The sequence below is a fragment of the Hippopotamus amphibius genome, chromosome 1 (assembly GCF_030028045.1).
Source record: "Hippopotamus amphibius kiboko isolate mHipAmp2 chromosome 1, mHipAmp2.hap2, whole genome shotgun sequence".
In the NCBI taxonomy this organism is placed as follows: domain Eukaryota; kingdom Metazoa; phylum Chordata; class Mammalia; order Artiodactyla; family Hippopotamidae; genus Hippopotamus; species Hippopotamus amphibius.
The window spans coordinates 169,204,411-169,224,880 of NC_080186.1; the positions used below are offsets into that span (position 1 = coordinate 169,204,411).

A 20,470-nucleotide genomic window follows, 5' to 3' on the forward strand; every position below is an offset into this window, starting at 1 on the left:
TATTTTAGTACATTTATTTTTTTCCAAGGATTTTTTATATAGGCCTTTTAGGTAACCACTGTATGGATATACAAGCATGTGTGTGCAAGGATGTAAAATCTTTCTCTTATTCATATGGAAAATAGATTTAAAAAAATTTTTTTTGCTCATTTCTATGTGACTCTGGGCAAATCACTTACATTCTTCATTTTTGTCTTCTCTTGACAACCTCTCCATCCCCTCTCCACTCCATTCTCCTCAGATGGGAATGGAAATCCTTTCTGACCTTGATACTTTGTGCAGGTTTTACTGGTAGAGTTGTAGAAATTTCAACATGGACAGACTTGATTCTCTAAGCGGAGAATTTAATGATCCTTTTTAATTTATTCTGTTCTTCTTGTATATAGATAGTGTTTGTATTTTAAATTTTATTTACATGATTAAGATATTCAGAGCCATTTGTCCTGTGCATCTTGTAGATCAGTCTTAATTTCATGGAACTTCCTCTTTAACTTATTTCTGATGCTTTTTGAAACCTTGTCTTAGACCCAGGGTGTACAAACTTAGGGGAAGAGATTTTAAGTCACCGTCATTTTTAATGTCCACTGAAAATCAGAGAAACTTAATTTAAGGTGAATTTCCTAAAATTATGGTTTTTCTTCTTCACTTAATCACAGAGCAGTGGTTAGGAATAAAGTCCTAAAAGGAATTAGTTCCTCTCTGAACTTGTTTATATGCCAGTGCTGACAACTCACCTACCCAGAAGTGCCAGGAAACAGTGGTCCACGTCTCAGAGAAAGGGTAAAATAGCCTTTAAGTGGAGGGCCTAAACGTCGTTTCTAAGAAACATCCCCCTCCCCTCCCCCCCCCCCCCCCCCCCCAGTTTAATAGAGTATAGATGTTCAGGGTGAAGTCTTAAATATCTCTGACCCATTCACCTTTGGGGCTGGTATTCCTTGAAAAATTTGTCACACACTTCTGTGATTTGCGGGCTGACCTGTGAAAGGAGGAAGCTTGTCATCAGTGTCATCTCCTTCAATTGTCTCATTTGCTTTAATGTTCATAAAACCCAACGTAATTCATGTATTTTAAAAACAAGTTTCAATATCAAGTTTATTAAGCTATTAAAAGTGTTTTTAGCCTGCTGCCATTGTATTCAAATATATTCATTTTGTCAGTTTTTAATTTCTATTTTGTCACTGTGATAAGTTTCAGTATGTTTTTTTTTCATTTCTTATATTTTTCATTAACATTTCCATTGCTTATTTTTCATGCCAGTGTACTGTGTCACCTCACCCAAGAAGGAGGATAGGTATAGGGAGCCACCTCCCACTCCTCCAGGATACATGGGGATTTCTTTAGCGGACCTAAAGGAAGGACCCCACCTACACCTAAAACCTCCAGATTATAGTGTGGCAGTGCAGAGGTCAAAGATGATGCATAACAGCCTCTCTAGACTGCCACCAGCTTCTCTCAGTAGCAACCCTGTGGCCTGTGTTCCATCGAAGATTGTAACTCAGCCTCAGAGGCATAATTTGCAGCCATCCCATCCTAAACTAGCAGATGTGACTGACGCAGATAGTGAAGCAGATGGTATGTTGACAAACTACCTTAATGGCTCTTTAATGAATTGCTAAACACATTGAATGGTCTTTATTCTGGTATTTTATTTAATCAGAAATGTTTTCTTTAACTGCTTTAGAAATATTTGTTGAAAAAAAGAAATGCCTAAATATGATGGTGTGTTTTTTATAAATGGAAAGGGCAATCTGCTTGTTTCTCTGTACCCAGTACCCTTCTTCCTGCTCAAATGGAGTATTCTTATATTTGATAGATAGCAGCTCAGCGTAAAAGGATAATTTTAAGAGGAGGCACTTGACATTGGTGGAGTTATATTTTACACTAATGCATGGACACTTGAAACTCCAAGTATCAAAATGTCAGATTATCTGAAATCATGTTGTTTGATAGAATTCTTCTTATTAGCAAAATTCTTGACTGACTTCGCAACTTTGGCAACAAATGAATTTTATCCTTTTAAACAATCTAGTAATAAAGTGGTTAAAAAGCGGTTCTGAAATACCAGTTGATTGTCAGCCTTCAATGTGATCAGAACTCAAAAATGACATTACAATAAAATCTGGCCTTTGATTGGATATTTGCGAGGATGTCTTTGTTGAAATTGACTAGTTTTCTAAACAGATAATTAGATTGTTAGTTGATCTTCATTAATATGCTGACGTACCACTTAACTGTGTCTTTATTATTTTCAGAAAATGAACAGGTTTCAGCAGTGTAGCCTTTGGATTGACCTGTCTGAAGTCTACTGAAAGTCATGGAGGAAGGAGTGGGCAGAAGCATCTCATGATTCTGCAGGCCGTTGCCAACAAACAGCTCGCTGCTCCTGCTGCTAACCCAGAGGTTTTATTCTCTGTACTCTGAGCAATGAGATAGCCCTGAATCATGCTTCCTTTCATTTAATCCCTGCAGATGCATAGTTTCCTCAGCTATGGATGTTGTGCCTGGATACCAGTCTTCGCTTTGCACACCAGACCTGCCTTGGGACCACAGTTACTAGAGCAAATTCAAACTCGAGTCCTCCCCATATATATCACTATAGATTTTCCTTTAACACATTATTTTTAAGATAGTAGTAGTAGTAGTATTTTCAAGCCATAGCTTGGGTTAACAGACAAATTCAGAATGTCTGCCAATACCAAGGATATTTTTATGTATTTGAAAAGTAACTTATTATTTGAAGTTTTGTGGTTTTGTTTATATTTGGGAGCTCTCGTTAACTGATGTTCATGTTTGAGGCCATAAAACTCTCTCTGATCTGACCAAACAGAAGCCATCTTTACAGGATGATATGTTTGATCTATACAGAGATATAACCATCTGTATAGCACCCGTGAAATGTAGGGTCTCCGTTTGAGTAGAACAGCAATCCCTTTGCTGTTGAGGTGTTAGGAAGGAAGATACTGCCATCTGCTGGTCAGGATTTGGAAAGCCAAATGAAGCTACTACAGGGTCTTAGCAGTCTTTGGGGAAAAGGAGGGGGTATGATGGGGTGTGTAGCAACCCTAATTTCCAAAGAATGAAATTCTTATCTTACATAACATGTATACCAGTTCTTTCTGAAGCAAAAGTCATGCTCTGTCTAACTGTAAGTATAAATCCAATAAATAGTGAATGAGTTCTAGACAGTTCTACCCTGTAGAGATCCGTAACTAAAATTTTTCACGACTCAAATATGAGGTTGTTTTTAAAGGATGTGTTCTCATTGGTTGTGTAATCATGAGGATCAGTTTGGCTCCATGCAGTGTTCTGCAGCATCCCCCACCCCCATCTCACAGCACAAGGCTGTTTTTCATCCTGATAAACCCTGCAGTTCCCAGCTGTGTGTATAATTGGTTGAAATTTTTGTGGGGGAAAGAGGAGCTAGAATTATGGAAATGGTTATTTCTTGGTTCTCACTTTAGGCCTTGAGAGGAAGGAGATATATGTATTTAACAGCCTGTTGGGCATGGCACTCTTAAGTATTTAATTAAAATTTCAGTGACTGTTTACTGGGTGGGGTAGACTTTCTGCACTTAAAAAAGTTAGTTTTCTGTATCTTAGGTTTAAATTTTTTCATTTGTTTCTTAGTGTAAAGGCAAGTGAAAGTTTAATAAACTTCTGTGACTACCAAAATAAAAAAAGCCAAAGCCATTAATGTGCACTACCCAGATCAACCTGGAACCAAAAATAGGTTTACTTCTGAGTGATTGTCCATATGTGAATTTATAGGATTTAGCTGGCTTATTACTTCCTTTTGAAAACTTTGTTCGCATTTTTTCCTAGCTCTCTTCCTTCTCCCTATCATCCTCCTACTTCCTTCATTTTAAAATCATAAATCAGTTCCAACTGGTAAATAGCAGTAGTCCGTCTTTTCTATCAAAATGATAATTTCTTCATTTTAGGAAAAATAGCATGTCTGAAAAATCCCATGGGCAAAAAACTGTAAATTTGAAATTTAAGCCTTAGAAATTAACCCCAGGTATGGTAGAATGAGGCTAATTGGCTCCATAGCTTTTTTGGCCCATTGAAATAGAAAGTAACCTTGATCAAAAATCCTAGTTTGAAAGTCACACTGTAAAGATTTGACCTATAAACATTGGTCCTTTGATCATAAATTTTTCTTCACTGATTTACACAACATTATTTTCATGTCCAGAACAAAATAAAGTGAAAGATATTTTTGCTATAAACATTTTTTTATCAAGTTTGGGTATTTATTCTCACCATTTTATATCCACTCCCCAGAAAAATGTGCTGTTTGCACAGTATCCTTTTTTTTAGCAGGTCTTTCAAACCAGATGGGAGCCTTCTCCGTTGTTGTCCTTAATGTTGTCGATAATATCTTGCACAGAGAGTCAGAGGTTTTGGACTTGCACCTTGTAGCTGCCTTTGTTTCCTGTAGCTTGAACTGTGAGTGTTTGGATCAGCTGATCACATTGATCAGGAACTAAAGCCAAATACTTTGTAGTTTGATATGTAAGTATCCCTTTAAAAAATTGTGGCATTTTGATCTTTATATTTTAATTTAGGGTATATTCCTGCCTTCTCTTGGTTTGTCACGTGACTAGAATAAGAGAAACCATAACCTATACTTGCTCCAATTCTTAATGCCCATTTGTTTTTATGTTATAAATTTATAAGTATAATGAAGATACTTGTGCCCTCATTGCACCACAACTCTGAATCTGCCAGGACTATTGAAGCAGTAAATCCTCACTGCAAATTTTGGCCGAACAGTAAGTTCCAACAAAAACATCTCTTCATAATGAAAGATTTGGAGACTTAGTAAATCCAATATATACTTCCATAAAGGTTTATTGATTCTTACTTTCTCCAGATGATTACTTTCAGTGTGATATTTGGGGAGAAAAAGCCTTTAAATGGTTTTTCTTGGGTGTGACAAAGTCACATTGTCGTCATCTGCATAACCACCTTGAGAATCTCTCCCAGACTTGAAATGTGACAGTAATCATGGAGATATCCAAGAACAAATCTAATGTTTATAAAGTATTCTCTCCCCTTAAGAAAGAAGGGGAGAAAGAGTTTCCTTGTATATTTAAAACTCTGATTGTTATTCTGATATATAAGTTTCTACAAAATGTGATATTAAAGTAGATGTATCCCTTTATTATTACCGTAAAGGCTATGGCAAAGGGATGAACCCTCAAAAAAGTGTCACAGGTACAGTTTCAACTTTAAACTTGAACCCCAGTTCAACTTTAATTTTTGTTGTGCTTTTTCAAGGCTTCTTTACTTTTGATACACAGAATGCAATTGTACTTGACCTTTCAGAATTGAAACATGTGGGCTTATCAGCAAAGGACAAAAACAAAACTGCACAGTCATAATAATCAAATAGCAATTAGACTGCACAATTCAGTGATTGTAAAGTATCCTGTAACAAGCAATGTTTGTCTCCTATTTTTTGATACCTCTTAATCTTATGTCTTTTAGAAAGACAGTGCCTCTGTATGCTTTTTGTATTTTTATTGAGTGTAAATATTTGTTATATTTTTGGTTAAGAGAATGTAAAATTACCATTTATTATTACCATATCTACTAATACATTGTTGGAATCAATAAAGAGTCTAATTAACCTTCTCTGAACTTTATTGATAATGTATGGGAATAGGTAAAGTAATTACACTCAGTCATTCAAGAGGACCAGTCTGGGACCAGCACTGGTTTTTTGTTTTAAGTCTCCAGAAAAATTGGAATTGCCCAGTTATGGTTGACATTATGGTATCTGCGAAGCACCTAGCTATTGTTTAGTTTTTTAACAGTGTATTCGACTACGAACCAAGTTTAACAGTGGCTTAAACACTGTTGGAGCTTGTTTTTCTTTTATGACAGAAAAGTCTACTGGCAGACTGTCTATGACTGGTATGGGGATTCTACAATTCTGTTGAGGTCTCAGGGATTCTGACATTTACACCTGAGGGCATCAGCACAGTGTTTCAAGAAGGAAAGGTTTGCAGGAAAGGTGCAAATGTGTGTCCCTTTTATTAGCAAAACATCAGCTTTTCTAGAACTCCACTTGCTAATTCTGCTTACCTTCCACTAGTCAAAACTGTCACATACCCAGTGGCTGCAAGGAAACCTGGGAAAGGAACTTCTTTAGATGAGCAGTGGATGGCTCCTAATAAAAGTGGTATTCCTTTCAGTGAAGAAGGAAAGCATGGATATTAAATGGGCACCTAGCTCAGTCTGCCACAGCATGCCTAGTGCCCACTCCTTTAGAAAGTACATTTATATGTAAATGCAGCAATTTATGTATTGGGATCAGATCCCTGGACCCTGGCTAAGAAGGGGGAAATTCTCCTTTAGTACTCCTTTGTAAAATTTTCCAGTCACTCCTCTGCCCAGAGAATGTTACTCCCCTGATAGGTAAGGCTTCTGCCTCCTCCCAGTTCACCCCTTCCCAACACACACACACCAAGGTTTCCTCAAGGCCATTCCTTCCCCTGATCTTCCCTCCACAGTTACTATTTTATTTCTTTATTTTGAAAATATTGAACGCAAGTATAGTAGGTTAACTAGTAGCTACCCAAAAATATCAAGCTCTAATCCCTGGAACTTTAAAGGTTACTGTATTCAAGAAAAGGGTCTCTACAGATGTAAAGTTAAGCATTCTGGGGTAAGGCAATTACTTTGGATTCTCTGAATGAGCCCTAAATACTATCACATGTGTCCTTGGGGAGGCAAAGAAAGGAAACACAGAGAAGGCACTGTGAAGCCAGCAGAGAGATGTAGCCATGGGCAGAAGAATGCCAAGAGCCACCAGAAACTAGAAGAGACAAGGAAGAGATTCTTCCTTAGAGCCTCCAGAGGAAGCGCCAACCTGCCAACACCTTGATTTTGGTCTTCTCGCCTGTTGTTTTAACCACGCCCTTTTTGGTAAGGTGTTGATAGCAGCCCTAGGAAACTAATACATGCTACTGTTTTTGTCTGACTTTGAAGACTGCAGAACCTACAATTAAAGGATATAGTGGTCCATAAGTACACCACAGGAACTGTGAGCTGTCTCACTACCTTCAAGAAGCATTCATTAAAGATACGAGAGGCCCAGAGGCCTCCTCTCCAGCAGCCTGGTCAGCCTATTGTTTTTCCAAGAGTTCACAGAAGGGACATTTCTCTCATCCTTGCCACGCTTGATATTTTTCCTTTTTCTCATTTCACGTGTTCTGGTGAGTATGTACTGGTATCTTTATGTGGTTTTAATTTTAATTTCCATAATTACTAATAATGCTAAGCATCTTTTCAAATACTTATTGGCCATTTGGATACTATCTTTTATGAAGTGTCCTTTTAGGTCTTTTGTTTCTTGTTACTAGAGTAGTGAAGTACAGTTGTTTTATAGTGACTTGTATATAACAAGCTTGTTTAATTCATTTATTCATTCTAACAGGTTTTAGATTCTTTTCAATTTTCTATATTCTCCTGGAAATTTTCTCCAGGCAGTGAGCTGGGGCCTTGGTATAGGGCTCACCATTTGTTTCTTACGCTCTCAAGGATTACTGTCCTTCAGTGGCATTGCTTTATATATATTGTCTAATTTTTCAGTTGTTTCAGGCAGGAGGGTAATGTGTTAGTTTCTCTGTCTTAACCAGAAGCAGAAATCCACATATATAATTGTAATACAACTCTCGCAGTAAATGAGAGCAGACACACACAGTCTCCTCGCCCTACCCCCAAATCAGTAAGAATGTAGAAGATTGGAACAACACAACTAACACACTTAATATAATGGACCTGTGTAAAACACTGAATTAACAACAACTGTAAGATACAGATTACTTTTAGGTGATCATGGAGCATTTATCAAAGTTGACTATATCTTAGGCCATAAAGAAACTATTAATAAATTTCAAAGAGTTGGACTCATATAAAGAAGGCTCTCTGCAACAGAACTAAGTGAGAAATTAGTAACAAAAATTACAGAATTTGGAAGTTAAAGAATGTACCTCCCAGTAACCCAATGGAAGGTAGAAATTATTTTGAATTGAATGAAAATGAAAATAGAAATATCAAAACCTTTTGGATGTGATTAAAAGGAATTATATAGCCTTAAGTGCATATATTAGAAAAGTAGAAAGGCTAAAAATGAATTATCAAGAAACCAGAATAATAGCAAATTAAATTCAAATAGATGGAAGAAAATAATAGCAACAATTAGTGAAATGTGTAACATGCAAAGAAAAAGGACTAGCAAAGCTGTCTGTACGTTCTTTTAAAAGACTAATAAAATTGCTAAGCTCTTGGTGAGGATGATCAAGGAAAAAGAAAAATGGCAAAACTAACCAGTGTTGGAAACAACAATCGTTATTATTATAGTCATTATAAAGAGATAGTAAGACACTTTGAATAACTAAAATGTGGATGAAGTAAACATACAGAAAAACAAAACTTACCAAAACTGTAGTAAGAAGGAAAATTCAGTAGTTTTGTAACTGTTAAAGAAGTTGAGCCTGTCATTTAAAAGCTTTTCCATAAAGAGTATAAGTATACCAAACATTTACAAAAGAAATAACACTGATACTACAAGAGTGAGTCAAAAATTATCCTCACTCTGGTTGTAGAATTTACAGAAGTTTTAATATAACCAGAGTGCGGATAATATTTGACTCTCATACATAACAAAATCTCAGTAATAGTAGGGATCTCTTAAATAAGATCCTAAGAAAACACTAACAATAAAGGAAATGATTGGTATATTTGACTGTTTGAAAAACATGTCCATCAAAAAATATCATTTAAAAGAACAAAAGGCCATAGAGTTGGAAAATTTATTGTAATTTATATACCCTTCAAAGCACAGGTATCCAGGATATGTGAAGTACTTCTTTCTATCAAAAGAAAAAGAGCACCCAATAGAAAAATAGGTAAAAGAATTAAGCACTTCATGAAAGAGGGGAAACTGTCCAATAAACATGAAAGGGTGCTTAATCTCATTATAGAAAACTCTACCTGAGTTTGGAATTGGTGATGAGGGAAGTGTTAGCCATGCTGCCTTCTGTTTGGAGTGTGGTGGCAGGTGATCATGGGTCAAAAGCTGTCCTTTGGAGGAAGCAAGAACGGGGCTAAATTTGGGGAGAGTTGTAGCTTAAAAATGCACTGGAACCACCAGATGGCGCCACGATATAATGTGACTGTTCCTGGAATCTTTGTTTTTAAGAAGGTGAGAGCAAGACTTACTGTCTGTGTGTATGTATTTTATTTGTTTATTTTAGGTTGTGCAGTGTGAGTTGTTAAGGTTTATGAGGTGGTGGTTTTATATACATACACATTGTGAAGAGATGACCGCAGTCAGTGCATTCATCATCTCATGTAGTTCTCTTTTTTTGTGATGAGAACACTTCAGATCTACTCTCTTTAACACATTTCAAGTTTACAGTTATGGAAAACAGTATGGAAGTTCCTCAAAAAATTAAAAATAGAACTGCTATATGATCCAGCAATCCCACCTCTGGGTATATATCCAAAGGAAAAGAAATCAGTTCTTCAAAGAGATACGTACCCTCTCATGTTCATTGCAGCATCATTCACAGTGCACGACATGCAAAGAAGCTAAGTGTCCGTTAATGGGTGAATGGATAAAGAAAATGTGTGTGCATATACACATAAATATATTTTTTAGTTTCTTTTGCAAGCTCACCTTCCTCAAATTTCTTGCTGAATGATGTAATTCCTCAAAAACAAAAACAAAAAAAAAGTAGAACAGGGTAATTTCTTAACAGTGTTTCCAGATATGTCTGTGGCCCGTAGTGAAATATTTCAGAAGACTCCTCCTTCACAGAGGTAATGAAGTGGAAGCATTTCCAATCAGAAAATATAGAATTTTAGACAGATTCTATTTGGATAATCTTCAAATGATAATTGTCAGTGTGGCTACAGCTATTTCCTAATACAGTGTTTGTACATCTGGACATAGAATTTGGAATACGTAATGAGTGGTGCTTTTTTCCAGGGCTTCCAGGGGAAATCTTCCAAAAATACAAATGACCCAACTCTGAACAGGAATGAAAAGCAGGTAACATATATAAGAGCAAGTTAAACTTCTAACCGTCTATACAGTGAACAACATACTCCAAAGACTCCTGGCAACTGCACATCCATTCTGACTACTTGGTATTTTTGATCTTTTTAACTTTGACATTTTGGTGGGTGTGTAATGGTGTTTTATTCTAGTTTTATTTCCCTTATTCTTAGTAGGGTTGAGCTTTTCATATTTGTATGAGCCATTTAATTTGCACTATTATGAAATGCTTTTTTGAGTCTGTTTTTTCTTAATTTGTAGATATTCTTTACGTATGTATGTATGTATGTATTCATTCTGGATATGACTCCTTCATCTGTTACACCTATGGCAAATATCCTTTCTCACTCTGTGGCTTGCTTTGTCATAGCCGTTTGTCTCTTGATGAAGAGAAGTTCTTAAATTTGAACTGGAGAAATTTATCCTTTTCCTTTATGGTTAGTGCTTTGTTTGTGATCTTTTTAAGAAGTCTTTCTCAACTCCAGCATATCTGTGTTATCTTTTAGGTACTTGGATGTTTTGCCTTTTAAATTTAGCTGTGAAGTATATCAGGAATAGGTTTTTGTGAATAGTGTGAGGTAGAATTCAGGTTTTATTCTCATACCTACAGATTGTTCCTGCACCATTTATTGAGAAGATCAGTCCTTTTTTTTCCCACTGCACTTCAGTGATATCAACTGTCCATATGTATATAAGTTTATCTGGGGTCTGTGTTCTCTTTTATCAGCCTATTTGTTCTTCCATTCCCCAGTACCACATTGTCTTAATTACTCCCGTATTATAATACATACTAATATCTAGTAGAGAAAGTTTTCTGATACTGTTCTTTTTCAAGAATATGTTAGCTGTTCTTGTATCGTGTTCCAGATGACTTTTGCAACCAGCTTATCAACTTACATGCACACGTACACACATGTGTGCGAGCACACACAAACAATTGCAGTTTTCAATGGGATTTTTTTTTTTTTAATTTAATGCCATGTATTTCACTTGTCCTTTTTTTTTGTTTGTTTGTTTGTTTTTTTGGCACACGGGCTTAGTTGCTCCGTGGCATGTGGGATCTTCCTGGAGCAGGGATCGAACCCATGTCCTCTGCATTGGCAGGCGGATTCTTAACCACTGCGCCACCTAGGAAGCCCTTCAATGGGATTTTGAAGAAAATTAACAGCTTCATAAAGTTTAGTCTCCCTGTGAACCCAGTATATGTCTCTATTTATTCAGATTTTCTGTTGCTCTCACTGTTCTTTGTTTTTTGTTTAAGGGCTTTCATATTTCTCACATAAGATTTATTTTTAAGTGTTTGAAGTAGTTTTTTCTCTTGCTTTATTGATGTATATACTTGGCAAATAAAAATAGTGTATGTTTTAGATGTGTATCTTAGTTCATTTGGGCTGGTGTAACAAAATACCATAGACTGGATGGCTTATGAACAACAGAAATTTCTTTGTCACAGTTCTGAAGGCTGAGAAGTCCAAGATCAAGATGCTGACAGATTTAGTGTCTGATGAGAGCTTGTTTCCTGGTTCATAAATGGTGCGTCCTCATGGAACAGAGGGGCCAGGGATCTCTCTAGGGCCTCTCTTATAAGGAAACTAATCCCATTCATGATGGCTTCACCCTAATGACCTCATCACTTCCAAAGGCCCTACCTTCTAACAGCACCTTCAGAGATTAGGATTTCAATATATAAAATTGGGGGCTGGGGGTCACAAACATTTAGGGTATAGCAGTGTACACTATACAATGTGATGATTTGATATATGTATACATTATGAAATGATTACCACAATTAAGCTTAATTAACATATCCATCACTTCACATAGTTATAATTTGTGTGTGTGGTGAGAACACTTAAGATCAACTCTTTTAGCAAATTTCAAGTATACAATACTATATTAGTTATAACTAGTCACCATGTATTACTGTATTACTCCAGAACTTACTCATCCCACATAACTGAATCTTTGCGCAACTCCCCACTTCCCCCCCACCCCTCAACCCCTGGAAACCACCAGATTCTACAGATAGGTGAGATTATGCAATATTTTTCTGTGCTTGGCTCATTTCAGTCAGCATAATGTTTTCCAGGTTCATGCATGTTGTCACAAATAGCAGAATTTTTTCTTTTTTAAGGCTAAATAATAATTAACTGTGTGTGTGTGTGTAGGAGCCACAGCCCAGTTGACATCTTAACTACAGCCTGGTGAGACCCTCCGCAGAAGACCTAGCCAAGCTGACCCATTGAATTTCGGACTCCTGATTCCCTGAAATTGTGCTAGTTTAAGCTGTTTAAATTGTGATAATTTACTATATAGCAAAAGGTAACTAATATATCACTTGCTAGCTGTATGACCTTGGGAAAGCTGTGTATATTCCCTGTGCCTTAGTTTTCTCAACCTCAAATCAGGTTAACAACAATAACCTATCTTATAGGCTATGAGGATGAAATGAGTTAATTGCAAGCTCAATCCTTTGGCAATGCCCATTCCCCTGCAAGTTTTCTCAGTAATTGTAAGCTGTATTATCACTGCCTTTCTTTCCCTCCCTCCCTCTTTTCCATACCTCAGTAGTTTTTTATACTGATTCTTCCATCTCATCTCCTTTTCTAGAATTTCATTTCTTTGCCTAATATAGTCTTGGCTGGCCAACACCCCCTTAATCTAATGGTCATTTATCAGACAACCTTAACTATTCTAAATATAATCAAGGTGCTCCAAAACCAAATTGATTCCATGTAGAAAATACATTAGTTATATTTTTGATTTGTTCATGAGACTCAGAGCTTTCTTGTTCCCTAACTAAAGCACACTGGAAGTCAAAATTTAAAACTCTGAGTGGAAAGCTTGAGGAAAGCATATTCATAGTGATTAAGAATGTGATTAAGACAACCTGAGAGGAGAGGAACCTGGAAACTAAAAGGCAGAGAACTCAGAAAGCAGTCAGAGGCAGAGACAGGTTGCACCTCAGGGATCTCTGAGGGTTATCACCGAACAAGCATTGTGGGACAAGACTCATTCTCTCTGAATTTTGATTTCCAAATTTGTTTGTATTGACAATATTGTCATTAAGAGAGCCTCAAAGTCCACTGTACACTAATGAGGAAAATAGAGTGTGTATTTTGTATTTTCATACTTGAACTATATGTGATATATTAGAAATATACTTCAAAAAGATTTATTTAAAGTTGTTAAATAAAAGATCTGTTGTTCAACAACAATAAAATAGAAACAACCCACAATTTTAAAACATGCAAAGGACTCGAATAGAGGTTTTTCAAGGAAGAGAGAAAAATGGCCAATAAGCACATGAATAGATGCTCTACATCACTAATCAAGGAGGAAATGCAAAAAACTGGAATATACCTCACATCCATTAAGATGGCTATACTTAAAAAAAAAGGAAAAAGAAAGGAAAACTAGAAAATTAAAAGTGTTGAGGATGATGTTGAGAACCTGTGCACTTTTGGTGGGAATGTAAAATGGTTCCTTCCCCAATGGAAAACAATATGGAGGTTCATGAAAAAGTTAGTAACAATACCACCGTGTGATCCAGCAGTCCCATATATATGTGGTATTATATGTAAATGGAATATTATTCAACTTTAAAAAGGAAGGAAATTCTGATACATGCTACAACATGGATGAACCTTGAAAACAGATGTTAAGTGAAGTAAGCCAGTAACAAAAAGACAAATACTGTTATGATTCTGCTTGTGTGAAGTATCTAGAGTAGTCAAACAGACACAGAACACAGAATAGTGATTGCCAAAGGCTGGGGAGGGAGAAATGGGGAGTTCAGTGTTTTCCAAGATGAAAACTTTCTGGAAGTTGGTTGCACAACATGGTAAATGTATGTAACACTACTGAAATGTGCACTCAAAAATGGTTACAATGGTAAATTTATGTTTGTGTATTTTACCACAGTTTTTAAATGCGCCCCCCCCCCCAAAATCTTACCCAAGAAAGATGAACAGATGACATATTTGTGGTGGCTGCAGCTAGAGAGAGAGAGGAAAACTCATAGGCAGTAATAGAGGGTTTCAACTCCTGTGAGACCAGAAGTATGTTTAGGGCAGTTACACATACTTAATAAACCCAGACTCCAAATGCTGTCTCCTGGGTCTCATCCATAAAATCCCCTAGGGCACTAGAGATCAAGTTGCTAGTCAGCACTGAGATTTGCACCAAAGGCAAAAACTCTCAGGGAAACTTGACCTTGGGTTTTAACTCCAGCTTGCCAACCAATCATTTCACTAAAACTCTGGGGCTTCATCCTGCTGAGGAGCTAAGCTTGAAAGCAGTTATTTTTCTATCATCACCAAGGTTAGATATTTAAATTCTATTTGAGCTCATGGCTTCCTTTGAGAGGCAGAGTAATAAACAAGATGGACCAAAGAACTCTTTCTGTCCCTCCAGGAAGCACACACAGGGGGCAGGTGGTGGTCTGGAGATGCTGGGGACCCAGGTGCTCAGGACTGCAGGAGGCTGGGAATCCTGTGTGGACTCACTGCTTGGAACCGAACACTGAACCTCCTTTCTAGCTTCTGACCTCCCCAAAACCAGCAAGCCCACTGCAGCCTGGAGCTCAGGTAGGTTCTGCTGCTAGGTTGTTCCTGGTACTCTGGGCTACTGCTTATTTTCTTTTCAGTATTTTTAATTTTCCAATTTCAAAAATATTTTGTGTTGGGTCATCCTGAACCCTGTCCTGCCGACACTTTTTGGTTTAAAGAGTATGTCATCTTCCCAGGTCTCCAGGGTCTGGAATGCAGTGTTGGGTCTGGGCTCCTGAGGAGCAAAAGGTTTGAGGCTTCAGAGCCAGGTGTTCTCCCTCCATCTAGGTGACAGGGAAGGAGAGTTGAAAGTCCAGCAGAGTGGTTTGGAATCCTCTCTTTTCTGCCCTTTGTCTTCTCATCTGTAAATCTTATCTTTGAGATAAGCACTGGCAGGCAGCTGACAGATGCAGACTTAACCCCTGTTCTTAACCCCACCCCTGCATTTTGCCCTACAAGCCTTCCTGCCTTGCCTTTCTTGTAACGATTCCCCATTCTCTTATTAAAGGCACCTATTCCTTTCTCAATCCATGGGGTTTGGGTGGGACTGTGAGTCAAAAGTAACCCACCCCTATACACACGTGTGTACATGTATACGTGACTGCACGCAGGCCAGCATGAGGCATTCCTTGGAATTTCTAGCATGTAGGTCAAGGCCAGCTCCTGTATGACCCCATGACATTCATCATAGTAAGACTGCTATGCCCAGTTATTGGCTACTTGACCTTGAGCAAGTTATTTACCCTAATAACCTGTCCCATCGTCTCTGACGCTGGGAGAGTGAAAGCTCTTTAGCAGGATGCTTCTGAGAATGAGCCGAGCCCACGCCTGGCAAGTGACTGGTGTTTACTCAGTGTCTCCTTGCCTCTTACCCTAGTGTCCCAACCTCTCGCGTAGCCCACCTCCAGGCCTTCCTCCTCCCCTCTGAGGCCAGGCCTGTACAGTGCCTTTGGCAATCTGGAACTAATCCAAGTCTAATGAATAAACCAATAATTGAACCTGTACTGGAAGTTCTACCTTCTGTGTTTCTTAAAATTGGAAAGAAAATAGAGATCATACTTTTGTTAGTATTTTTACCACCTCTTTCACCAGAAGCCTATGCTGCTAGTTTTCTCTCTACTAGTCCTTGTAAGTCCTTCATTTTATGAACCACCAAGGGTGTCGTTGAGCTAGACTGACACACCTGCTGTCCTCTGGTGGTTCTTTGTACCTGAGAGCTGCAGAGGAGACTGCAAGGCAGGGAGAGAGCTCTCCACTGAGGTCACCCACAACCGAGCAGAGGAGGGAGGGTGCCAGCATCAGGGAAGAGACAGAGAGGTCTGCATTCTAAAATTCAAGTCAAAAAGGTCTGTTTAATCCTAGAACACATTGTGTTTGCCACTCACTGATTTCCTGGAGTAACTGGCTGGGCTGCACTGGGATTTCCCCTTCCTTAGTGCCGGCAGGCTAGCGAAGGCCCACATCCACATAATAGAGTTTTCTGCACATGGTGTTTTTCACATGGGACACTATTGTCAACATCTGTGTCACCCTGTGTGTGGTATCTGAGGCTTTAATGGAAAACATCAAATGGTTTTTCCATAGACATGCATGATGCATTAATCCCTTAAGTCCATGCTGTGTGCCAGGCACAGTGAGGATGCTCTGTATAAAACTTTAGACATCACCTCATTAGTGGCATCTAGCAAACAAAGACCTTGTGTGTAATGGCTTTTACAGCCTGGGTGGAACTCCTGTTGCCTATAGGAACAAATATACCTTAGTCCTGAGATACTGGGCAGTTGCTGAATAACATGAGCTGCTGACAGGGCTTCTTTTGGGGTCTTTGGTTCTTGTGATGGTCATGTTCCCATGAACCTTTTAAATAAGATCTCAATCCTGAAAGCATCATTTCTGCTGGCATAGCGTGTTGGGCACAAGTGGTCTCAATTAGAGTTTATCCCAAGTTTGCACTTAGATAGGAATAGAAAAAGGATGTCAGGGTGATGGAGTGATTTGCATTTCTCAGCTGTGTATGTCCAAGTCTACTTGGAGGCAGTTCTTAGTGGACACTTGATTAGACTGTAAATGTCATACTTTTCTTAATGTTTCCCTTTTATTTTCCCACTCTGCTGTTGCCTTTGAACAAGTTCATCTAATCTGTTCTTTGACTTTCTAAGAATTTGACTACCTCATAATGCCTCACATAAGTGGAATCGCTACCAACCCAGGCCCTTGGACTCTTTAATCAATAGACATTGATAAGTGGCCAGAGAATTCCAGGCAAGGCTTTATTGGGGCTCACAATGCAGCACAAGGGAGTCAAAGCAAGAAATAGGTGTCCTTGCCTGCTCCCCAGGAGGAACTGCTTGGGTCCTTAAATGGGATAACAACAGGGGCAGGTCCATGGGTCGGGCAGGAGGTGGAGCTTAGGTGGCCTCTCCATCCCCTGGGTGGTGCCATGTGCAGGGATCACGTGCAGTACCCCGCTTTTGCTCCCGCCTCCCCACCCCCCAAAATGGGAGACTTGCTCACTACTGCCTCCCCATGAAGGTCATACAGTGGTCAGGATCACCCCACTGCTCATGCCTGCAGTTTGGTTTAGTCACTCATAGTTTCTTTGTATCCTGCTGCTCAAGGAGATGTCTGTCCAGGTGCAGGCACTCCAGCAGAGGATCCCAGGTCCCAGTCTATCTCAGGATCACATCTGCAAAGCTCATTCACATTGTTGGATGTGTCAGAATTTCTTTTTTAAGGCTGAATAATATTCCATTGTTAAGTATACATCATATTTTATTTTTCCATTCAGCTCTCAATGAACACTTGGGTTACCTCTACATCTTGGCTGCTGTGAATAATGCTATGATCATGTCTGTACAAATATCTCTTTGAGACTGTTCTCAATTCTTTTGGATATATACCCAAAAGTAAAATCATATGGCAATATTTTCAGTTTTTTTGAGGACCCTGCATAGTTTTCCATGGCATCTGCACTATTTAACATTCCCACCAACATGCACAGGGTTTCAATGTCTCCATATCCTAACACATTATTTTGGTTTTTTGGGGGGTTTTGTTTCTTTTCTTTCTTTACCAAAGCCATCTCCTTATGAGATGCTGTCTCCTTATATAAGGTTTTGATTTGCATTTCCCTCATGATTAGTGATGTTAAGCATCTTTTTATGCGCTTATTGGCCATTTGTCTATCTTCTTTGGAGAAATTATTCAAGTCATTTGCCCACTTTTTGAGCTGTTTGTTCTCTATTATTGAGTCGTAGGAGTTCTTTGTATAAGCTGGATATAACCCTTTATCACATACAGGATTTGCAAATAATGTTCTCCATTCTGTAGGTTGCCATTTTATTCTGTTATTTTTTTGATGCACATAAGTTTTTAATTTTGAAATAGTCCAGTTCTTCTACGTTTACTACTGTTGCCTGTGCTTTTGGTGTCTTACCCAAAAAAATCATTGCCAAATTCACTGTCATGATGCTTTTCCCCTACATTTTAATGTCATAGTTTTAGGTTTTATGTCTTTGATGCAATTTTTGTATATCATTTAAGGTAACAGTCTGCTAGTTTGAATGCTTCTGTCACCCCAAAATTGATATGTTGAAATTCCAATGCCCTATGTGATGGTATTAGCAGGTCAGCCTTCAGAAAGTGCTTAAGTCGTGGGGGCTGTGCCCTGAATGGAATTGGTGCTCTTATAAGAGAGGCTCCAGAGAGATCCCTTGCCTCTTTCACCATATGAGGACGCAACAAGCAGGCACAGGCTATGAGCTAGGAAGTAGAGTCCTCACCAGAAGGCAACCATGCTGGTACCTTGATCTTTGACTTCCCAGCCTCCAGAATTGTAAGAAATCAATTTCTGTTGTTTATAAGATAACAGTCTGTGGTATTTTGTTGTAGTAACCTAAACAGACCATGACATGGTTCATCTTTATTCTTTTGTATGTGGATATCCTATTTTCACAGCACCATGTGTTGGAAAGACTGGCCTTAATCCACTGAGTGGTCTTAGCATCCTTGTTGAAAGTCATTTGACCAGACATAGGAAAGTTTATTTCTGGGCTTCCTATTCTAGTGTCTTCGTGACAGTACTATACCATTTCAATTACTGTAGATTTATAGTAAGTTTTGAAATCAAGTATGATACTTCCAACTTTGTTCTTTTTCTAAAGTATTTTGACTCTTCAGGGTCCCTTGAGATTCCATATGAATTTTAGGATGGATTTTTCTATTTCTGAAAAAAATGCCACGGGGATTTTGATAGAGTGCATTAAATCTGTAGATCATCTTGGGTAGTACTGACATCTTAACAGCATTAAGTCTTTCAGCCTACAAACACAGGATGTCTTTTCATTTATTTGTGTCTTATTTAATTTCTTTCACCAATGTTTTGTAGTTTCCAGCATGTCTTTTGCCTCCTTGGTTAAATTTATTCCTCAGTGTTTTATTCTTTTTGTTTCTATTGCAAATGGGTATTTTCTTAATTTCCTTTTTTGGATTGTTGATTGTTAGTGTACAAAAACATAACTGATTTTTGTGTGATTTTGTATCTTGCCGCTTGGCCTCATTTGTTCTAACAAATATGTGTGTGTGTGTGGGTGTGAGATTTAATCTTTAGGGCTTTCTACATATTAGATCATGTTGTATATGAAGCAAGATAACTTTGCCTTTTAATTCTTTTTCTTATTTAACTGCTCTGGCTTAGGACTTCCAGTATTTTGTTCAGTTTAAGTGGTGAAAGCAGACATCCATGTCTTGTTCCTGATCGTAAAGAAACACTTTCACTCTTTCATCATTGAATATAAATCATATCACCTGTGGGCTTTTCATATATGGTCTTCATTTTAAGTAGTTTCTGTTCCTAGGTTGTTGAGTGTTTTTATTATAAAAGGGTATTAGAGTTTTGTCATATCGAGATGATCAAATGAGTTTTCTCCCGTCACTCTGCAAATGTGGTAAATTACATTGATTTTGTTATATTGAGCCTTTCTTGCATTCCTGGAATAAATCCCACTTGGTCATCATGTAGAATTCTTTGAATGTGCTGTTGAATTCTATTTGCTATTATTTTGTTGAGGAATTTTGCATTGCTTTCATTTCCTCTTGGTGCTTTTAAGATTCTTTGACTTTTGATGATTTGATTAAATCTTGGTGTGGGCCTCTTTGGATGTATCCCACTTTGAGTTGTTGAACCTCTTGTGTTTATATTCCCATTTTTCCCCTTAAATATAGGATGTCTACAATCACTCACTCCCTGTACCTTCTGTGCTATGATCTGAATGTTGGTGTGCCCCCTGGAGTTCATGTTGAAATTCTAACTCCCAAAGGTGATGTGGTATTATTACCAGGTGCTGCCTTTGGGAGGTGTGTCAGTCATGAGGGTGTAACTCTCAAGAACGGGATTAATATCTGATACAGGAGACTCCAGCGAGCTCCCCAGCTCCTCCCACCATGTGAAGATATGAAAAGTCTGCACCTGGCAGAGGACCTGCACCTGTGTTGGCACCCTAATCTCGGACTTCAAGCCTCCAGAACTGTGAGAAGTAACTTTCTGTTGTTTATAAGCCACCCAAATCTGGGGTATTTTGTTATAACATCCCTAACAGACTAAGCTGCTTTTCTCTATTTCTGGAAAGTGAACTATTAATTTTAAAGAAAACCAGAAACAGCAACCAAAATGCTTCCTGACACTGCCTGAACATGCTGCACCCAAAAGTGGTCCACGCACCTCATCAGAGGTGGATGGGCCCTGGGGAGCTCGTGGCACAGAGCTAGGGTATAGAGTAAACTATTCAGTCAGCTCAGACATTTGAAAGGCACACAGAATTTTAAAAGGTGGATGTGTTTTGACAGC

At 38.3% G+C, this 20,470-nt stretch overlaps 1 protein-coding gene across 16 annotated transcripts in view; it reads left to right on the plus strand.

Annotated features, from left to right (window-relative positions):
* Positions 1-20,470, plus strand: part of RAPGEF6 (Rap guanine nucleotide exchange factor 6) — a 232,112-nt gene that overhangs the window by 208,758 nt on the left and 2,884 nt on the right. For 10 of the 16 annotated variants that reach the window (XM_057735731.1, XM_057735840.1, XM_057735847.1 and 7 more), the window contains 7 exons: positions 1,258-1,572; positions 2,253-7,226; positions 10,007-10,167; positions 11,529-11,608; positions 12,244-12,397; positions 14,492-14,664; positions 19,965-20,152. In XM_057735731.1, coding sequence (XP_057591714.1) covers positions 1,258-1,572; positions 2,253-2,278 — 341 coding nt within the window. In that variant the 3' untranslated portion in view covers positions 2,279-7,226; positions 10,007-10,167; positions 11,529-11,608; ... (1 more) ...; positions 14,492-14,664; positions 19,965-20,152. Of the gene's footprint in view, positions 1-1,257; positions 1,573-2,252; positions 7,227-10,006; positions 10,168-11,528; positions 11,609-12,243; positions 12,398-14,491; positions 14,665-19,848; positions 20,160-20,470 lie in introns of all 16 variants that reach the window. The other 6 variants (XM_057735740.1, XM_057735748.1, XM_057735770.1 and 3 more) reach the window with 6 other exon arrangements.